This window comes from Pipistrellus hanaki (assembly GCF_964339955.1).
Source record: "Pipistrellus hanaki genome assembly, chromosome: 14".
NCBI classification, from domain to species: domain Eukaryota; kingdom Metazoa; phylum Chordata; class Mammalia; order Chiroptera; family Vespertilionidae; genus Pipistrellus; species Pipistrellus hanaki.
Window position 1 is genome coordinate 49,483,720 of NC_140516.1, and position 21,911 is coordinate 49,505,630.

Here is a 21,911-nt window from a genome sequence, read left to right on the forward strand (position 1 = left end):
GCGGCGGCGGCGGCGGCGGCGGAAGATGGCTGCGGATGGGGCGGCGGACACTCAGCTGATGCTCGGAGTCGGGCTGATCGGTGAGCACGCAGGCGCCCTGCCCCCAGGCCCGCCCGCACCCCAGTTCCGCCTCCGCCTGGGCCTGGGGCGGCCCCTCCTCCCGCCCCCTGCGGTGGGGAGGGCGCGACCCCCTTCCGGTTGGGCCTGGGCTTGGGGCGGCGCGGCCAGGCCTCTTGGGCGCTGGGTTGGACCCGCGGCCACGGGCCCTTCCGCCCTCGGTGCCCTCCCGGTTCGGGCGGCGGGCGGAGCGGCCCTTCGGGCCTCCCCTAGGTGCAGGGAGGGGAGCCTTGGACGTTCCGGGCCCGGACGGGGAAGGGGACCGGGCTCCCTCGCTGCGAGGGGCCGCTGTGCAGGCGGGACCCCGGCTGGGCCGACAGCCGCTCTCCGGAGGGGAATGGGGCGTGGGGGCGGCCGGGCCGGGTCCCTCGGAGGTGGGCACGCCTGGCCCGCTGCCCGCCTGCGCCCGGCTGGCCTGGATCATGTGATCCCGCGACTGGAGACGCGGTGGCCAACCACCAGCCCGGGTGCAGCGTTTTGTGCCGGGATTGTCTCCGTTTAGCGCGTCCTTCGGCTCCCGGGGCTGCGGGTCCTGCTTGAGGCACACTTTTCGGGGTGTCCGCCGACGCTCCCTAGAAAGGGGCGGGACCAGGATTGGGACACTTGCAGGATGGTCCCAGAGCCCCAGCTTCATCGGGAGATACAGCTTGTGCCCGTAGCGCGGGTGTCGACTTAATCCCCTGGGTGGGCCCCGCCGGTTTTGAGGAATCAGTGGAGAGGAAGGAAGTACGTGGGGATTTGGGGCGGCCCCGGCCGTGTGCGGGGCGGCGGGCGGCGTTTCGGGGTTGGGCTTTCCAGGAACCATTCATTTGATAGGCGACGGCGAGCACGGGATGGCTGGAAGGAACGTCTGTCGGCTGCCTAGGTGCCATGTCCTTTGAAGAGAGATTTCTACAAACCCCTACACACCGGTTCCCTGGTGCATACAAGGATCATTAAAGAAAAAGCCGGCGAAATGTGCTGGTTACTTTTCAGTGCCTCCAAGAAGTGCATTTCTCTGGAAATGGCTTCTTGTAGTCACACCTTTAAAAAAAATTAAATCATTTTTTGATTTTTTAATTACAGTTGTCATACAGTATTCGTTTTAAGGGGACACCTCAAAGACATTATGTAACTGACTAAGTGATCGCCCCGATAAATCTCATACCCACGTGAACATTTCTTTCTTTTTTTTTTTTTTAAATATATTTTATTGATTTTTTACAGAGAGGAAGGAAGAGAGAGGGCTAGAAACGTCGATGGGAGAGAAACATTGACCAGCTGCCTCTTGCACACCCCCTACCGGGGAGTGCCCGCAACCAAGGTACATGCCCTTGACCGGAATCGAACCTGGGACCTTTCAGTCCGCAGACCGACGCTCTACCACTGAGCCAAGCCAGCTTCGGCCCCATGTGAACATTTCTTTAAGTGTGATTTTAAAACTGTTTCATAGCAAACCTAAGTGACTTTGGCGTCTCAGTCCTGCCTGAAGTAAGGCTGAGTTAAGGCTGAGTTAAGGCTGAGTTATTTGGTAACAGCGAAGAGAAAGATGACTTAATCATTTTCAATTCAGCAGGCTTCATTATTTTTTGCTTCAAAATAATGGAAGGGGCCGGGACCGGTTTGGCTCAGTGGATGGAGCGTCGGCCTGCGGACTGGAAGGTCCCGGGTTCGATTCTGGTCAAGGGCATGTACCTTGGTTGCGGGCACATCCCCAGTTGGGGGTGTGCAGGAGGCAGCTGGTCGGTGTTTCTCTCTCATCGATGTTTCTAACTCTCTGTCCCTCTCAATTCCTCTCTGTGTAAAATCAATAAAATACATATATTTTGGAAAAAAAAAAATAATAATGGAAGGGGAAACACTCCTCCCCCTTATGAAGCAAGGAGGGCCAGATGTTGGTAATTGTTGAAGCTGAGAGATGAGTGATGAAGATGGGGGAATTTTGTTATTCTCTCTGCTTTTTTATATACTTGATATTTTCCATAATAAGTATTTTTTTTAAGTCTGTAGAGCAGTGGTTCTCAACCTTCCTAATGCTGCGACCCTTTAATACAGTTCCTCATGTTGTGGTGACCCCCAACCATAAAATTATTTTTGTTGCTACTTCATAGCTGTAATTTTGCTACCGTTGTGAATTGAAATGTAAATATCTGTTTTCCGATGGTCTTAGCCTCTACAGCAGCAACCCACAGGTTGAGAACCGCTAGCAGGGTCACCTAAGACCATCGGAAAACACAGATATTTACATTATGATTCATTAACAGTTGCAAAATTAAAGTTATGAAGTAGCAACGAAAATAATTTTATGGTTGGGGGTCACCACCACATGGAGAACTGTATTAAAGGGTCGCGGCGTTAGGAAGGTTGAGAACCACTGCTGTGGATCAAAATGTAGATTCTTGGTGCTATCTGTGCAGTAAATTTCTCTAAAATCTAGACTGTTTTTGCTTGGAGTTTTTATTATTAGTAGATTGCTCCTCTTGCTATTGAGCTGTTTACTTTGAGGATGAAATTAAAGTTTTAAATATAGGATTTGCACCATCAGTAGGTAACATGATTTACTCCAGGAGCCCACAGTTCCAAGGTCAGGAGCGCTAGGCAGTCTGAGCAGTAGAGGCAGGTGGGAATTAAGGGTCTCACCAGTTCCGGGTTGCTTTGTAAAATAGGATGATAAAGTGATTCCACTAAGTGCTTCTGAGTAACCAATCAATTCACTTCCTTGCTGCTGTTTGACATTCTCACAGTGACCATCTTTCCACCGTAGAAAAGGACACAAATGGAGAAGTTCTGTGGGTGTGGTGTTATCCTTCCACGACAGCTCCTTTAAGGAATCTGCTGCTGAGAAAATGCTGCCTCACAGATGAAAACCGACTCCTCCACCCCTTCGTCTTCGGTCAGTACAGAAGAACATGGTTTTATATCACAACAGTTGAAGTTCCAGATTCTTCAGTTTTGAAAAAGGTATGACTGCATAAAGGTAAAAAAATATATATATATTTAAAGTGGTGTAAGATTATTTTAGTAACTCTTTTTAGCTTATGTTTTATTATTCACAGTGTGCTTGTGCAAAACATTAAATATGATTTTCTTTTTTTTTTTGTAATGTTTTTATTGATTTCAGAGAAGAAGAGAGAGGGAGAGAGAGATAGAAACATCAGTGATGAGAGGGAATCATTGATTGGCTGCCTCCTGCACACCTCCATAGGGGAATCTAGCCTGTATCCGGGGCATGTGCCCTTGGCCGGAATCGAACCTGGGGCTTTTCAATCTGCAGGCTGACGCTCTATCCACTGAGCCAAACCGGCTAGGGCTACATATGAGTTTCATGAATGTTTTCTTTCATGTTTCACTCTCATTCATGCTATGAATATTTGTTGGTGTGTATTATGTGACTGGCCCTGTGGCTGGTGTGGTGAAGCCTCTTCGGTTATACTCTGACGGAAGAGAAATATGAGCAAGTACTTTCAAAGTAATACCTGAATAGAAGTATTTTTCCATCATTAAAACCTATTTTAGAGGATATAATTATCCTTGGCATAGTTGAGAAAATGTTTTTTTATTCCCTTGTGGCTGGTTAAGGCTATATTAAAAATAGAAAGGGTAATTAAGGAAACTCAAGTACTCAGCCCGTTTTTTGTTGTGTCATTTGACATGGACAGGATCAGTGTGACATATTGAAAACCACTATGTGGTCCTTGTGAGTGTCCAAACAACCAGCAGGTTTTTTCAAAGAAAATAATATTGGGGAGAAGTGGCTGAGCTCCTGGCATGCTCCTGAGGGGAGGCTTATCTTTTCAGGGATAATTTTACAGCCAATAACCAGACTGTATGAAGCATGTCCAAGATAGCAGTTTAAAAGTATATTTTATTAATTTTTTACAGAGAGGAAGGGAGAGAGAGAGAGAGCTAGAAACGTTGATGAAAGAGAAACATCGACCAGCTGCCTCTTGCACACCCCCCACCGGGGATGCACCCGCAACCAACGCACATGCCCTTGACCGGAATCGAACCCGGGACCCTTCAGTCCGCAGACCGACGCTCTACCACTGAGCCAAACCGGTTTCGGCCAAGATACCAGTTTAAATATAAGGAATTACATTTAAAATAACAATTTTAAGGCAATAATTTCAAAACTGGTAGAGGTTTAAGACAAAATAGAAATTCATAATTAGAAAATGTAAATTTGCTAAAAGGTGGTTTTCCAAATGCTATAAAATCTTTGGTTTATGTTTATTAAGTTCGTGCTGTGAAGTCTTGATGTATTCTCAGGTAGATTTATTAAGTTTTACCCTGCAGACTGTCAAATTATATCAACAGCAATTTCAAATATATTTTTCTAGATTTGAAATATAGCAAGATTTTGAAATTTTACCCTTCAAAATATGATTTTTAAAATGTATTTCTTAAATGCTTTGCTTTTGTAAAGTTCTAAATTTTTTCTCATTAATGAGAATAATAGGTATAATGATTATCAAATTTATATTTATAATAAATGAGGCATATAAATAGATGAAAGATATTATAACAGTGCCCTTTAGGTTATATAGCAATTTACAGAGAATTAACTATTTCTGGAATGGTATACTTTTTATTATAAGCATTTTAGTGAGATATATTTTTGTTGTTTCCCATCCTTCTATTTCATTAATGAAAAATAGTTTGCTAAATTGGTAGGTCTGCTATAGCATTCCTAGTTCTGTTTTGATGATGGTAAGGGGTTTTAAAATAAAAATGCACACACAAATAAATAAATAAAACAAAATAAAATAAAATAAAATAAAATAAAAATGCACATCTTTGACATTTGAAATATTTTTGTTTTCAAAAAACACTGGCAAAGTATTACACTCTTGTGTAGGAAATGCAACATATATGTCTATGTAATGTTTTATGTGTGCATATACATAGAAGAGTAAAAGAAGCGAGTGAGAACTTGGTAACATTTTGGTCTTTTCCTTTTTGTGCGGGTATATCTTGTACAAGCGGTTGTTAAAATATAGTGATAAAATGAATTCTATTCAAGTGTCTTTAAAAAGTGTACTTTTTTTTGTTTCTTTTGGACAGGTGACTCATTTTTCTATTGTTCTGACCGCCAAAGATTTTAACCCAGAGAAATATGCCGCCTTCACTAGGATATTGTGTAGGTCTGTATGAAAACCGTGTTAAATACTAATATACAAAAATGAAGATCTTAGTGTCAGAGCAGATTTCTACACTGAGGAAGTCGACTTCTCCTTTGTCTCCCCAACTTACCCTTTCCTGGCCCTTCACAGACTGTTTTATAAAGAGGAACTGGCTTCCGGGATATGCTCCTCTTATTTGGGAGAATTAGAGGGGCGGAGAAGCTGTTTGCACAACTGTTGTGGTTCCTGGGTGTTTGGACTCACTTGCCATGTTTGGTCTGTTACTTCTTTCTACTCCTTTCCAATCCAGAATTTTCCTAACAGAACAATAAATTAAGTCCTCTATGAAGTGGTAGACTGCTTTGTATGTGGCAAGGTCTGTGTGTGGGAGTCCTTTTGGGGAAAGTTAACGAGCATTTTGAATTATGCTAAAGCATCGGAAAACATCTCTTAGCTGGAATAATGAGCTAAAAACTCACTGATTGGTTAATTGTGATTCCAGTAGACTTCTTTAGTTTGATCCTAGTTGTTGAAAACACTTATCTTGCCTTGGGAAGCATATCTACCAGACTTGATTAAATCTTTCTTGTGTGTGAGGAGTATTGGCTTTTTTATTTAATATATATGTTTGATTTTTATTGATTTCAGAGAGGAAGGGAGAGGGAGAGAGAGATAGAAACATCAGTGATGAGAGAGAATCATTGATTGGCTGCTTCCTGCATGCCTCCACACTGGGGACCGAGCCAGCAACCCTGGCATGTGCCCCTGACCAGAATCAAACCTGGGACCCTTCAGTCCGCAGGCCGAAGCTCTATCCACTGAGCCAAACCAGCAGGCGATATTGGCTTTTTTCTATAATGAAAACTTGCGCAGGGTTTTAGTTTAGTTTTTTAAAAACATTGTTGTCACCAGTTAGACTTAGAAGCCTCGGAGTTCTGTGTTACTCAGCCCTCAGGCTCACACCCAGGGAGGAGGAGTTCGGGTTTGGTGTGCATGAGGCGAGTTTTGTTTTTCCCACTATACGCCTGATAAATGGTTTCTTTTTTGCCATTTTTATGTGCATGCACATGGCGTAGCGTTAGAATACCTTCTCATAACCTAAGGGTTTCAGTTAGGTTGTATTTTGGCAAAATGAAGTTTTCCTGTTTTTGCAGCCAGCTATGCTAAGAAAGACTTCTTGTCCTAAGATAAATTCCAGGTGCATGGCTCATATCAGCAGTTGTCTGCTAATATGGCACAAAAAGAGATTGTTGTTGTTAGGAGGGACGCTGTCCAGCAGCTGTGAACTAAAGCCATTGGAAAGGTGTTTTTGAACAAACATTGGATTCCCATTTCAGTTGATGGAGGCCGGATTAGGTCACTTCACTGAGTTCCAGGAAGCCCCGCACGTTGCTCAGCTTCGGTGGTGCCATGGCCTTGTCGCATTCTGGATTCTCTTCTGCTGCTGTGCAAGGGCATTGAGGACTCAGAGCTATTGCCAGCCCCTCCTCTGCTCCTGCCTCTTAGTGAATCCTCCTACTTTCCCTTACATGTGTACATACCAGTGTACTCAAGTGCATGCATGCACACACACACTCTCCATAAAGCCATGAATACATGTGTTTGCATGCACATGCACATAGACAAACACTTTTAAATACATTTTTAAATTTTTTACTAACTGTTGACATGCAGTCTGTTAGTTTCAGATGTGCTAGTGTGCCATAGTGAAGAGACATGTTGTTATGATGGTGAGGTTACCGTGGTCCTTCCACAGCATGCTGCTGAGGTGGCCCGGAGGGCACATGGGGGTTCGGGGCTCATTCCCTCTATGGGATCCAGGTCAGTTGGCACGAACCTCTTGCTCTTCTGGCCCCTCCCGCTAATGGCTCTGGTGGAAAACCTGGCATACTCACAGTCCGTGGTCTAAGCCACGTGTGACAGCTGGTGGCTCTCCATCGGAATATGGTTCCCTGGGTTGTGCTTTGAGTTTTTCCTGTGAAATGGTTTTGGGGGATTCCTCCCTCTGTTCAGTCTCTCATGGCCCAGGCTTGTCATGGGAGAAGCCATCTTATCCTACCTTTCTTAGGTTCTCTTTTCCTTGCTGTCGTTTCTATTTTATACTGTGATGTATTGGGTTTGGTATATTTTGGGTGGTCCTGTAAGCACAGAGTTAAAACACACACAACAGTGCTGGAGGGTCTACAGTGAAAACAGTCCCTTCCCCGTTCCCAGCCTCCAGCTCTACCTCCCGACCTCCACTCCCGAGGCCGCTCCTGGCCTGCTTTGTGTATATCCAACTGGAGATGAGCTGTGGATGAGTTCATGGCGTGACTCTGTGTTATATATGATAGCTTGCCATAGTCATTGTTCTGTACCTTTTATTTTCCCATTTTATACATTGAAAAAAATAGAAAAACACTGATGACTGACAAAATTTGATAAACAGTTAAAACTCCTTTTCATGATCTTAATTAAAATCAATCTACAATAAGTATCATTTTCAAGTGATCTAACTTAAATGTTGGTTTTATTTTCTTCCCGATTTTCTGCGCCAGCTGCTAAAAGGCCCAAGCAGACCCAGCCCTGCTTTCCAAGCAGAATTTAGATTCGGTTACTCACAGGCAGACATTTCCGGGGAGGGATTGATTTCACAGCGAGCTATAAACGGAGCCAGCTTCCTGTCAGCATTTTCTGGAAGAGTTAGCTTGATGAATGTATCCAGGGTGCATTTATCACCGAAAACTCAAAAAGGAGTTTGATTTCTTAATGATCTAAATATAGTTATCTCTGGGACTCTGCTATTAAATACGGGTTTTACAACTAATTACTGCTTTCTCTGGGAACACTGCATAAACCTCCTTTCTTGTCAGAGGAATCCAAGCAATAAAGCAGAGTCATTATGACTAAGCACACCAGCTGGGAATGAGTGTAAGACAGAAGGAGCTAAGTGACGATGTTCCTGAGCAGAATGAGGCTCGGGAGGCCTGGTTTACTCTCCTGCCCCAGCGGGCTGTAGCGGGTCTCCCCAGATATAAGCAGGGGAGCAGCTGCAGAGGTCTTGCAGGTGATGGCTTTTTTTTTTTTTTTTTTTTTTTTTTTTAATATATTTTATTGATTTTTTACAGAGAGGAAGGGAGAGGGATAGAGAGAGAGTTAGAAACATCGATGAGAGTCATCGATCAGCTGCCTCTTGCACACCCCCTACTGGGGATATGGCCACAACCAAGGTATATGCCCTTGACCGGAATCGAACCTGGGACCCTTCAGTCCGCAGACCGACGCGCTACCACTGAGCCAAACCGGTTTCGGCCAGGTGATGCTTTTTATAAACACCTTTTCAAATTAAATTTTAGACCTATCACTTGATAGAAAAGAGTCGGCATTCAGGGTGTATAAGCAAGTTGGCTTCAGCTTTAGAAAGGGCCACGCCTAGTCTTGGTGCATCTCTCCACGTGGCGCGTGTGAAACAGAAGCATGACGGCCGTCTCCTTTCTCCCAGACTGTACCTGAGGCACGGCAGCCCGGTGAGGATGATGGAGAGTTACATCGCGGTCCTCACGAAGGGGATCTGCCAGAGCGAAGAGAACGGCTCCTTCCTCAGCAAGGACTTTGACGCCCGGAAGGCATACCTTGCGGGCTCCATCAAAGGTAAAAAAACAAACCCCACCCCGGATACTTCACCCCAACAACAGAAGCCCAAGCCAGACAGTCTCCCAGTAGACTGCTTTTCCATCTTTCCACATAGATTTGCCTACCTAGCATTATTTCCCCTGTAGACAGTACTTCAGCCTCTCCATTGCCTTTTTGGATTGAAATTCTGTCATAGGAAAGCAGACTTTCATGGGGTTCCTTTCCAAAAGATTCTGACTTTTACTGTTTTTCTTGAATTTTGTTTTCGTGTGTGTGTGTGTGTGTGTGTGTATTTATATATTTATTTATTTTTAGAGAGAGAGAAACATCTAGGTGAGAGCAAAACATCAATTGGGCCGGGGCTGGTTTGGCTCAGTGGATAGAGCGTCGGTCTGCGGACTGAAAGGTCCCAGGTTCAATTCCGGTCAAGGGCATGTACATTGGTTGCATGCACATTCCCCGTAGGGGGTGTGCAGGAGGCAGCTGGTCGATGTTTCTAGCTCTCTATCCCTTTCCCTTCCTCTCTGTAAAAATCAATAAAATATATTTTTAAAAAAACAACAAAAAAAAATCAGTCGGCTGCCTCCTGCATCCCCCCCCCCCCTTGGGATCAAGCCTGTGACCCTTCCGTACATGGGACAACACTCAGCCTTTAGCCACACTGGCCAGGGCAGGATTCTGACTTGGTTTTTAAATATGGAATGCTTCATGAATTTGCATGTCATCCTTGCGCAGGGCCATGCTAATCTGTATCGTTCCCATTTTAGAATGTGTGCTGCCGAAGCGCGCACTGATTCTGACCTTTAAAACAGAAATGTCTGTCACCAGTGAGCTGCACTCCAGGGCTCCACTGGCTCCATAGTGCTCTTTCCTTAGAGCCGTGACTTCTTCCATCTGGGCGCTCGGGCCGGACCCAGGCTTCCCGCCCGGCTCCTGCCTTTTCCTTCTCCCTGGAAAATCCAAAATGGCAGGGACAGTCGAGGACTGAAGCCACAGACTTCCGGGCCCTTAAGAAAGGGAGGAGAGGAGAGTTCCTGGGGCAATGCCAGCCTTTCCTCTGGTCCTCCCTCAGCACCTGCCTGTCGTCACTAATGCCACTGTTCTGTCTGGTTCTGAGCATCCCTGGAGAGGTGCCAGTGTCACCCCGCTGTCTCAGAAGGACTTACGTAATGATGTGGGTGGTTGAGAGGGAGGGGCTGTCAGTGGATATTTTTTAAAGCTTGAGTTTGCCCTGACTGGTGTGCGCTCAGTGGTTAGAGCGTGAGCACTGGAACCGAAGGATTGAGGGTTCAGTTGCCGGCCAAGGGCACATATCTGGGTTGTGGGTTTGCTTCCCAGTCAGGGAAGATGTGTGGATGCAACCAATTGATGTGTCTCTCTCACATCACTGTTTCTCTCTCTTTCCCTCTCCCTCCCTCCCACTCTCTCTGTAAAGCAATGGAATAAAATGTCCTTGGGTGAGGATTGAAAAAAAAAAAAGTGTTTTTCTGACAGTGCCGGTTCCCTTTATACCATTACTCCACTTTCCTGTGAGTCTGGCTACATATATGTGCAGCATAGAGTCCCTTGGGGGACAGGTGCAGGCAGCTGTGACACCCACCCTGGGGAGCTTATGTATGGATTGAAATGCCCATCCACCAGATAAGACAATTCTGTGCTTACCACATTTACCGAAATTTATTCTCTGTGTTGAAAATAATTTTGAGTTCATATGATAAGAGTTCTTTCCAATAAAAACCTTATTTTCTTATGTAATATTTAATGTAGTAAAACTATATTTTCTTTTGCTTTAAGACATTGTATCTCAGTTTGGAATGGAAACCGTTATCTTACACACAGCACTGATGCTGAAGAAAAGAATTGTCGTCTATCACCCCAAAATAGAAGCTGTCCAGGAGTTTACAAGGTATTCTCTCTAATCCTTAGACAGCGCAGATGTTGGTGGCTAGTTTAGGACACTGTGTGTCAGTGTACGCTCTGTTGTGTTGCACATTTGGTAAAAATAGAATACGTTGGCTGGGGTGGAAGTACCATTTTGGTCTTATGATCCAGTTTAGATTTATTTAGCAATTCAAGGTCACTGAATTGGGACAGATTCTTTTTTAGAAATATGAATATTTTAGAGCAGGGAGTTTACAAATTTTTCTTTGCCAGAGGGGAAATATTTTAGGCTTGTAAGCCTTATGGTCTCTGCCCCAACTACTTAACTGTCATGGGTGGCATAAAAGCAGCTGTAGACAGTACCTATGTAAGTGAATGAGCATGGTGTTTCAATAAAACTTTATGTGTAATGACAGGAACTACCTGTGGGTCATAGTTTTCTAACTCCTGTTCAGTAAGTTGTTCTTTCTGTTTGGTTTTACCACATTCTTTGGTTTTACCACATTTTTATAATAAACTAGTGGCCTGGTGCACGGATTAGTGCACATTGAAAGGAAGATGGATCCTATTTCCTCTTCATTAGCTAATTTCCTCCTTGTGAACTGGCCGTGGGTTAGGTTGCTGCTGGGGCACAGTTGTCCCTGAATCTGCTTCCCCCGCACCCCAGACCCAGTGGGGGATGGCAGAGGCCCGGTGCACGGACTGGCCTGCCCCCTCTCACAGCCCAGCACCCCTCAGGGGATGTTGGAAAGCCAGTTTCAGCCCGATCCCTGCAGGCCAGGCTGAGGGACCTCACCAATGCACAAATCCATACACCGCACCTCTAGTATTGAATAAAATATATATATATTTTTAAAATAAAATTTTTTTTTTCTGACAACCCCCTTTAGATTGTACCTTCAGATCTGAGACTCCCTCTCCGTGGCGGTCTATAGTGTAGAGTGTTTGGAGGGAAACCTTTGAAGCATTTCTCTTTACCAGGTTTCTTTTGAAACTCCATCTTGAGCTTTTTGTAGCTAATCTGACACCCAAAGCAGAGTGTAAAACATTGTTGTTTAAAGCCTGGAGCCGTTGGCCCATTTGGGGCTGGCTCTCCCTCTGCCTCTCATATCCAGTTCCTCCCCCAAGAAGAGGGAAGCTGAGTCTCCCAGTGCAGGCCAGCAGCCATTTGCGTTCTCACTTTGGTTCCCCAGAACCCTGCCTGCCCTGGTGTGGCATCGACAGGACTGGACCATTCTCCACTCGTACGTGCACCTGGACGCCGATGAGCTGGAAGCCCTGCAGCTGTGCCTGGGTAGGCGGGCACCGGCCCGGAGCGGGCGCGTGGCTCTAACTAGGATTTCTTGGTTCTTTGTGTGTGTGTTTTTTTTTTTTTTTTAGGTATTTTGTGTGTGTGTGTGTGTGTTTCTGAGGACAGTACTGATCAGTTACTATTTCCTTGGCAAATGGAACCAATCCTCCCCACCCCTTTAACCCTTTGCACTCCGAACCATTCTGGACATTGGCTACCAGCTACTCGACGCTAGTTTGCGGCGGAGTGCGTTGAATAACTCAATTCCCCGTAATCACTAATAAACTGCAATGTCCCCTGAGAGGGGACATCCGAGTGATATGCTAGAATTCCGATGTCCCCTGAGAGGGGACAGCGAAGTGCAAAGGGTTAATTTAGGGAAAAATTGAATACATGTAACAAAAAATTTCTCATCTTAATTTTTTTTTTTTTTTTTTACTTTTTAAAAATTCTTACCTGAGGATATGTTTATTGATTCCAGAGAGGGAATGAGCAGGGGGATTTAGAGAGAAAATGGGAGAGGACATTGACCTGCTGCCTTCCACACACACCTGGACCGGGGATCCCAGGATCAACCCTGAAACATTTCGGTGTACGGGATGATGCTCAATGAACAGAGCCTCACCAACCAGGGCTCAGCTCAATCAGTTTTAAGTGTGTAGCGCAGTGGCATTAATACCTTCACATGGTTATGCAGCCGTCATCAAAATACAACGTATTTTTAATTTGTCAAGTCTTAAAATTTCCTTATCAGTGATTTGTATAATATGAGCCAGAGTATAATATGAGCCATGCCTTGTCATATATTTTCCTTAAAGAAAATGAAATTATTTTTAAATGATGTTATTATACTTGTATGCCCAGCTGGTGTGGCTCAGTTGGTTGAGCATCGTCCCAGGTACCAAGAGGACACTGGTTCCATTCCCATTCAGGGACGTGCTCAGGTTGATGGCTTGATACCCAGTAGGGGGCATGCAGGAGGCAGCCAATTGATGTTGCTCTCTCATCAATGTTCCTATCTCTTGTCCTCTCCCTTCCTCTCTCTCAAAAACCAATAAAACCATATTTTGAAAGAAATGTGAGAAGTCTGGGGGTTGTTCACACCAATTCCAAAGGTCTGCTAATTCTAGCATTGCCCTGATTCCCATAGCACTTACTGCATCAGTTCTGAAATTGGTGAAAGATGATGATGATACTGTTTCCACCCACTGACCCCAAGAAACCTGGGTGCTTGGCTATGACATCTTGAAGACAAGGACCTACAGGGGGAATGCTGATCTAAAGCACCCTTGCTATTTTCTGCCTCATCTGCCATTTTTGCCCCAAAAGCAACAACTGAAAAGTAAATGCTTTCCTTCATTCTCCTTCGTTGACTCAAAGTCTGGCTTTGGAACATTTGAGTTTTGTGAGATTCTTCAGGCAATGACAATAACGTAGTCTTAATAAATGCCACAGGCACAGCTAATGTGCCCTGAATAAGTAAAGCAGTGAGAAGCAGCAGCTGGTTAGCTTTTTAGACTAAATTCTCTTGATGTGTTCACAGTGTGATTTCTTCATACTCCATCTTTCACACAGGTTACATTGCCGGATTTGTAGACTCGGAGGTGAGCAATAGATCAGACCTGTATGACGTGTTTGTGAATCTGGCAGACAGTGAGATTACCATTGCCCCACATGCGAAAGGTTAGTTTTCTGTTCTGTTCTGTTCTGTTCTGTTGTTGATACAAGATGTAAACCAAACAGTTGTATTTTTTTAGACTGATCCTCTAAAACCAGTATTTGAGGATTTGCTTAACTGCTGGAGGGATTTTTGTGTGTCTAGAACACAGCATTTATTCTTATAGGAATAGCCATCTATATATATGGCAATCATTCAACTGGTAGCTATGATGCCCACTATATACATACTAGAGGCCCAGCGCATGGATTTGTGTATCAGTGGGGTCCCTCACCCTGGCCAGCAGGGATCAGGTTGAACTGGCAGTCTGACATCCCCTGAGGGGTGCCAGATTGCCAGAGGGCATAGGCCAGGTCGAGGGACCCCACTGGTGCACAAATCCGTGCACTGGGCCTCAAGTGTTAGTAATAATCCTTGATATGTTGCACAGTATGTGTTAATAAGATAGTCTTAATCTGTTTCTCCACTTCATATTTAAACAAGGCATATTGTCTATTGCTGTATAAAAAATCCCTTCTGAACTTAGTGAAGGGTTTCAAAACAACAAATATTTATCTCACAGTTTTGGTGGGACGGGAATTCAGGACTGACTTAACTGGGAGGTTTTGGCTCAAGGGCTCTCATGAGTTTTCGATCAGCATAGTGCCAGGGCTGCAGTCATCTGAAGGCTCAGCTGGGGCAGAGGCTGCACTTCCCGCTAACTCACATGGCTGTTGGCAGGAGCCCTCCACCTGGGCCTCTCCACAGGCAGCTTGGGAGTTCTCATGACCGGACAGCTGGCTTCCCCCAGAGACAGAGCGGAGAGCCCGGTGCCCTTATGACCTCGTCTCAGAAGTCACACATCACTTCCTCCATAGTCTATTTGTCAGAAGCAAGCCAATAAGTTGGTCCCACTTAAGCGAGAGGAAACAGGCACCTCCTGAAGGGAGCATTATTAAAAAATGTGGAGACATTTGTCACTGTACAAGGGTTGACTGTGATCCTCTGTGGAAATCTGAATGATGTCTCAGTAAGCCAAGGACATGAAAGTATTCTTGGAGCTACGATCAAGAAAAGGTGTTCTAGTGTCTTTTGAAGGGAAATTGTCCCAAATTACAGCTACGTAAAATGGTAAATGTTGAGTTAACTGTGTTGGGCCCAGGCACTTGTGAGGTGTTGGTTATAGATGGGAATTCCTGGGAACAGCTTTTCTGTTGTCATTTAGGTATCTTTCTCTTGAAAGTAGGAATTGCTGAGTGTTGGCTGATGAAGGACTTTGTTAGATAGAACCAGAACTACTTTTCTCTCATTTGTTTTAAAATTGCAAACAATGCAGGCTCATGGTGAAAATTTTTAAATATGAAACCATCTTTAGGCAATACTACCTTTTGTAAAGCAAAAGCGATAGAAAACTAGCCGTGGCTGGGCCACTCACATTGCTGAAAGGGTGGCCATCTCCTTGCTGCCCTGTGTTGCTCTGAGTCTGTAAAGTGGGCTCAGCCCAGGCAGCACGTTCACGTTTGCCCCTTGGGGTGACAGACAAACCTGTTACTGCCCTTGCTGCAGAGAGTAGCACTGCTTATAAGTAACGCAGCTGAGTGGTTTTCCCCGCTCCGTTGTAAGGGCCCTGCCACACCGAATGCTCAGGGCTTCCGCGGGCTGTCAGGAACCGCTGCTTTCACAATGTTCCTGCCAGAAAGATAAACATGCCTTCCAGCTGGGCAGGAAGGTCAGGCTCTGGGCTTAAACTTTCCTTAGGTGCTGTCTAGAGGAAAATGAAAGTGTTCACCAGGTAGGTCTGAGAAGAAATTAGTTTTGGTATTGGTGTGTGTTTATTGTGGACACAAAGTATATAATTCATGATTATGCCTTTTACCTCCCAGCATGTGTTTAGCAAGAAGGAGGAAGTTGGGGGGGCTGGTTGCCAGTTGCCTTTTTTTTAAGATTTTTATTTGAACCAAACTGACAACATATACCTGGGAGCAAGATCTCAGATAGCTCCGTGTCAGTTGCTTTTTGAAAATTCCCCCTGTTTGATCTTTCAGATTTTCAGATAGATGGCATGATTTATTATTATTTTTTTATCCTCACCCGCCGATATTTTTCCACTGAATTTTAGAGAGAGTGGAAGAGAGAGGGAAAGACAGAAACATCGATGTGAGAGAAACACATCGATTGGTTGCCTCCTGCAATAGTCCGGACCAAGGCCCAGGCCGGGGAGGAGCCTGCAACCAAAGTACGTGCCCTTGATCATAATCGAACCTGAGACACTCTGTTCATTGAACCAAACCAGCCAGGGCTATTTATTATTATTTAAACTTCTGAATATTCACACAACATGTTCTTAATCTCACCAGAGGCCATGACAATGGGCAAACTGCACAAAGAGATGGGCCATCTGATTGTTCAGTCTGCAGAAGATCCAGAGAAATCGGACAGCCAAGTCATACAGGTAACTTCTTACCCGACGACTCACTCAGCTCCTGAATTTTCTATTGAATTTTCACTTTTTCTAATTTATAAAGTTAATTTAATATACTTTTAAAAATATCAGGAAGGATTCTGTTAAAATGCAACAAACCAGTCCTATTTCTCAGTGCTAACGTACTGCATATTTTCCTGTTTTTATTAAAGGACATTTCCCTAAAAACAAAAGAAATCTTCACCAACTTGGCACCATTTTCAGAAGCTTCAGGCGACGGAGGAAAGCGTGTTCTCAATCTGGAGGCACTAAAGCAAAGACGGTTCCCGCCAGCAACGGAAAACTTCCTTTACCACCTCGCAGCCGCCGAGCAGATGCTGAAAATCTGACTGCCAAATGGTCTCGCTGAGGACGTGCTTACCCACTAACTATGTAAAATACTGAAAATAACAAAGAAAATGGTCTATTTTAATGATTTATTTGGAAGTATTGAGATTTGACCTGAAAAGCACTGAAACATAGGAAAACACGATTTTCTCTTACCTGATCAGTTTCACGCCTGTTATCCATGTTGGACCAAGTGCTGTAGCTACCACATATGAGTTATAAAACGGCCTGATTTGCTGGCGTAAGGGAAAAAGTTCTGTCGAGTTCCCGTGTAAGTCACAGCAGATCCGAAAGCCTTCGTGATAAGTTCCAGTTTGTTTCGTTGTGTCGCCACAAACTAATGATTTATTTTCAGAAAGCTGCCTGAAATTTTGCTTTGTATTCTTCTAGGAAGAACTTTAATTCCTCATGAGGAACTCTCCTTTCTGAGCCAAACTACTAAGTTTTCTGCAGGACTGTCCAGAGAGCATTCAAAAGACCCTGCAGGTGCACTTTCTTGTAAAAAAAAAAAAAATTTTTTTACGTGGCCTTTGAACATTTTACCTATATTCTGAGGCTTTTGCATAGATTTTATACTTGAGTAGACAACTTGAATAACCTGTATTTATACTGTCTCAGAGGTAAGCATTTGGCAAACAGAAGCTCCAGTGCTCTTCAATTAACCCTGCTGCTAGCAATATTCCTTTGAAAGACGCCAGTTCTTATTGCATAGCAGAGTAAGACAGGCAGCCATTTGGAATATAAATGCCTGTATAACTGAACTAGCAACTTGACACGATTGGCAAACGAGTGTAAGAATTAGCTGCCTGTACAGGCCGAACCAGGTGTTCAGGCAATGCCAGTAAAAAGTGACTTAGTCACACAGGAAGCCCCTGTTCAGTGTGTACCTCTCTCTTCATAGGAAAGTCCTTGTTAGGTTATTGTATGTATTCACATGAACTCTGAGAGGTTATTTGACAGTCAGTACTGTTGTCCTTGGAAATCTCACCCAGAAAAAATGTTTGCAGAAAATCTTGTCTTTAGTGGCTCTTTCCCTTGAGTAAAAGGTTTAAAATAGCCCTTTCTCTCTCTCCTCGGGTAAGGGTGGACCTGAAATGAGGTTTTGTTTACTAAGACAATTTAAAATTAATTCTGCACTTTATGAAAATGAATACTAACATTTTTTTCTCCCTCATTTTTGTTAACTGCATTAGCTAATGATCAAAATTGTTACAATTGCAAATGTATGATGCAGAAATAAAATGGAAATATTTTGATACTCAACCATGTTTAGGTAGATGAGAAATGGTGCCCTTTCTCGAATTTCTCTTCTCCAAAAAAAGCAGCACCTTCCAAGTGCAGGTGTGCGGGGGGTATTAAAAGACGCCTCTGAAGGTGAGGAGGGGCCGGGCTCCTTTCCTCCAACCGCACGTCCAGCCCTCGCCCTCCAGCGCCTGTCCTCCAGCGCCCAGCTTCGGGGCGGCCCTCGCCTTCCACTCCTCTGTAGCGGGTGAGCCTTCACCTGGGGCCTTTGCACAATTTGTTCTTCTGTGGAGTGTAAGCCTGGGGCTGTACTGAGACATCTGGTAGGTCAGTTTGATTAATTTTACCCTATTAGGCTCTTGTGAAACTTTTTATCAAATTAGGCGATAAACATCATTCTGGTCCAGGGAAAACTGAAAGCCAGATATATTCTTTGATGATTTGGGCAGGGTGTGTTGGAAATATTTCTCCAGGATGCAGATGTTCGGGTACCTACTCTGCACGGTGCACTGTTGTATCCTAGAGCTTCGTGTTTTTTGTTTGTTTTTTTAATATATTTTATTGGATTTTTTACAGAGAGGAAGGGAGATAGTTAGAAACATCAACGAGAGAGAAACATTGGTCAGCTGCCTCCTGCACGGTGCCTGCAACCAAGGTACGTGCCCTTGACCGGAATCGAACCTGGGACCCTTCAGTCCACAGGCTGATGCTCTATCCACTGAGCCAAACCGGTTTTGGCCCTAGGGCTTACTTGATGCACAAGGCAGTTCTTGCTCTCAAGGGACAGTCTACAGGGGCACTGGGTCTGCAAACAGGCCATGGCACTGTGCCGTGGCAAGTGTTAGACACAGTGCGGGGGGCACAGGAGAGGCAGCTGACTCAGCACTGGGAATCCTGGAAGGCTTCCTGGAGGGAGTGACCGAAGTCCAAATCAGGCCTGAAGCATAAGTAGGAGTTAGTGCAGAGCAGAGGAAAGTAGGTGTGAAGGCCCAGTGCAGAGAGAACACGGCCTCCGAGGAGCCTGCTGTTGGTCCAGAGTGAAGAAAGGGAGCAGTGTGAGATGAGTAAGGCAGAGGCTCTCTCAGCCTGCATGGCAAGGAATTTGAACTTGATCCTGAAGTGCTGAGAAGCCGCTGAAGGCTATTAAGCAGGTGTGGTGTAGAAGAGACAGCTGGAGCCTGGACAGGGAGCCAGGCAGAAATAAGGCGTCTCACCAGCAGGGGGTGCTGTTGGACTGAGCTGGCCGTAGCTGGGGTCAGGGAGTTCTTGAGATGACTTGAATGGGAGTGGGGGGAGGAGGGAGTCAGGGTGACGCCAGTGATCCTGTCGGATGCAACTGAGGCCTTTCCACTTCCTGAGATTGGGAGGCCTCCGGTGGGCATCCAGAATTGCAGGGGCAGCTGGGTGTGAGCCTGGTGGAGCCGCAGCAGTGGCAGCACAGTGTAGGCGGGCATGGCTGACAGTCTCGGCGGAGGAGAAGGTGGGGTGGGAACAGGGAAGGTAGACAGTATTTGAAAAAGCTTTTCTATGAATGAGGGCTTTGCTTCTTCTTTTTTTTTTTTTTTATAATCTTCACCTGAGGATATGTCTATTGATTTGAGAGGAAGGGGATTAGAGAGAAACATCGATTGGCTGCCTCCTGACTGAGGACCCAACCCACAACTTTTTGGGGTATGGGACGGATACCCCAACCAACGGACCCACCTGGCCTGGGCAGGGCTTTGCTTTTTAATGAGACGGATGAGCCAAGCAGTTTATCACCGGGAAGAAGCAGAGGGGCCGAGTAAACAAGGGACCAGCCCAGGACCAAGGCCCTGCTGCCCTGCACGCAGGGGGAGGGGGCTGCGGCGGAGGAGGGGCTGCAGGTTTGGGGCCAGAGGTTCCATGGCTGCCATGGGCTTGCTTTTCCCTGTGGAGCAGGAGGCAGGGTGGTTGGCCCGTGAAGAAGAGGAAGGAGCTGCTGGCAGATGGCAACACTTTAAGTGATTGTCCAAAACGGGAGTAGGCTGAGCAGGGAAAACGGCTCACCTGGGGTCCATGTTTACCTGGAGATGCGCCATCCATTTTAGTGCCTGTGCCCTGGGCTCCATAGATCCTTCTTTCTTTCCGCAAACACTCAGCTTTAGACCAGTTTATTAGTAATTTCCCAGTGCCCTCTCGCAGGCTGACAAACAGAAAGCGGAATCTGCCATCACCCAGCCCCTCGGCAGTCCCCGTGGGGAGGCAGGTCAGACAGGACAGCTCCCGCATCTCCTCTCCCATCCAGGCCGGAAGCTCGGGCACGACCAGCCTCCACTCGGTCTTGGCACGTGTGGCTGGCAGCCACCCTGTCTGCGCAGACACCGCGGGGCTTTCCCGGAGACCCGGCACAGGGGTGGAGACTGAAACCTTGAGAGGAAGGTTTTCAGAGCAGAATCCAGCGAATGCACCCCTACACCCCTCTGTTATAGAAGAGTTCTGTCTCTTCTGTCGCAGACTGAATTTCCTGTTCGAGCTTACTGCACTGGATCTGGAAAACAAAGTTAGGTTCTTAATAGTTATAGTAAGAACTTTGCTTGCTTTAGAAGCCAAGTTTTTTGTTGTTGTTTTTAAAGACATTTTCAGAAAGCATTTATTTCACAGCCTAACTCTTTGTCAATTAAGTCTAATTTAGAGCAATAATAATAATAATAACCTCACCTCTTAAAAACATTCTTCTGGAAAATGCCAAACGGAAGCAAATGCAGAAAGACTACAATAAGCCCTCATGTCCGCATCACTCAGCTTCCCCTAACAATCTGCCAATCCCACGAGATTGGACAGCTGCTGTCAGTGACGGCACCTGCCGGTAAGCCATCCACTCTGAGGGCCGAGGCAATCGGGCGGGATTACTTGCAAAGGGTTCGCTTTTGTTGCACTCGTAACAAACTGTTCTAAAAGAGGACTGAGGATTCAGAAGGTTTTTTCTTCTGTTTTATCTATTTTACTCCTCTCTGTCCCTTGTCCCTCACAACCTTCGTAGGACGATAGCTACTATCTTAAATAATTTAAAACTTTTATGCTATGCGCTAGCAAAGTTGCCAGTATTAACGATAAGATAAGCCTAAACTTAGAGAATTTGGGTTGTGAATAAAAGCACTCTGTAAATATACAGGGTGGGGGGGAAAATGACAGTTGTTCCCATGGAAATAAAATAATAAATAGTAATATAAGAATAAATTGTTTTGTGTACTCAACTGTCAACCTACTTTAGTCCCATGCTGTAAATGCTATGATTGTTGCTAATCCTCACCTGAGGATATTTTCCCATTGATTCTTAGAGTGGAAGGGAGGGAGGAAGAGAGAGAGGGAGAAATATCAATTGGTTGCCACCCGCCTGCACCAAACCAGAGATGGGGATTGAGCCTGCAACCGAGTACATGCCCTTGATTGGACTCAAACCCAGGACCCTTCAGTCACGGTTGGATTCCCAGCCGGGGGTGAGGGTGGGGTGAGGGGGACCCTAGTTGAGGCTCTATCCTCTTATGCAGGAGGCAGCCCATCCATGATTCTCTCTCATCATTGATGTTTATCTCTCTCCCTTTCTCTTCCTCTCTGAAATCAATAAAAACCTATTTAAAAAAAGGAAAATTGAATCCAAAACCACACAAGGGGGCTGGGGGGTGGGGTTCTGTGTCAATCAAGTTATTTTCTTTTATACTTAGAGAGCTAGAAATGTCGATGAGAGAAACATCGACCAGCTGCCTCCTGCACACCCCCTACCGGGGATGTGCCCGCAACCACCGTACATGCCCCTGACCGGTATAGAACCTGGGACCTTTCAGTCCACAGACCGACGCTCTATCCACTGAGCCAAACCGGTTTCGGCAGAAAAAGTTATTTTTTGAGAGGAAGTCAGGTGGGGGCACTTACCTGTTGTATCTGCGGGAACATGCTGAAGGAAACCGGCACCATCAGTCCCATGACCAAGATGGTACAAGACAGCTTCAGGGTCCACAAGGACTGGGGGTATCGCACGAACAACGGGGTCCTGGGAGGGAGAAGGTTACAGGCTCCTTTCAGAGGCAGCCAGTCCAGGCCCCGGATGAAGGACTAGATGTGCATTTGCTCATCTGATCGCTCCCCAAGATCCCCCCCTTCCCCTGAGCGCGCGTGTGCGCGCACACACACACACACACACACACACACACACACACGCGAGACAGAGCCACTGTCCCGTTA

The 21,911-nt window shown here is 45.6% G+C and overlaps 2 protein-coding genes across 7 annotated transcripts in view; one reads left to right on the forward strand and one right to left on the reverse strand.

Moving 5' to 3' along the window:
* DENND10 (DENN domain containing 10) lies at positions 1-17,732 on the forward strand. 6 transcript variants are annotated; one of them, XM_084904589.1, is made up of 9 exons: positions 1-80; positions 2,861-3,057; positions 5,161-5,240; positions 8,701-8,849; positions 10,626-10,737; positions 11,906-12,006; positions 13,579-13,686; positions 16,018-16,112; positions 16,295-17,732. In XM_084904589.1, the coding sequence occupies exons 1-9, from the start codon at positions 26-28 to the stop codon at positions 16,469-16,471; spliced, it is 1,074 nt and encodes a 357-aa protein (XP_084760715.1). In that variant the 5' UTR covers positions 1-25; the 3' UTR covers positions 16,472-17,732. The 6 variants fall into 6 exon arrangements, with proteins under 6 accessions (XP_084760715.1, XP_084760717.1, XP_084760718.1 ...); XM_084904590.1 differs by having other exon boundaries at positions 7-80; positions 2,841-3,057; XM_084904591.1 differs by lacking the exon at positions 5,161-5,240 and having other exon boundaries at positions 2,841-3,057.
* SFXN4 (sideroflexin 4) overlaps positions 16,972-21,911 on the reverse strand; it is an 18,365-nt gene continuing 13,425 nt past the window's right edge. Inside the window, exons 13-14 of the mRNA XM_084904602.1 lie at positions 21,603-21,720; positions 16,972-20,220 (exon numbers count right to left, since the gene is read on the reverse strand). Of these exons, the coding sequence (XP_084760728.1) occupies positions 20,143-20,220; positions 21,603-21,720 (196 nt within the window). The 3' untranslated portion in view covers positions 16,972-20,142. The remainder of the gene's footprint in view (positions 20,221-21,602; positions 21,721-21,911) is intronic.

Bases quoted from the DNA above. Each gene is read 5' to 3' on its own strand.
- DENND10 (XM_084904589.1), top strand. From the start codon at position 26: ATGGCTGCGGATGGGGCGGCGGACACTCAGCTGATGCTCGGAGTCGGG. The intron at 81-2,860 runs GTGAGCACGCAG...TTTCCACCGTAG, and splicing joins GCTCGGAGTCGGGCTGATCG to AAAAGGACACAAATGGAGAA. The intron at 3,058-5,160 runs GTATGACTGCAT...TCTTTTGGACAG, and splicing joins ATTCTTCAGTTTTGAAAAAG to GTGACTCATTTTTCTATTGT.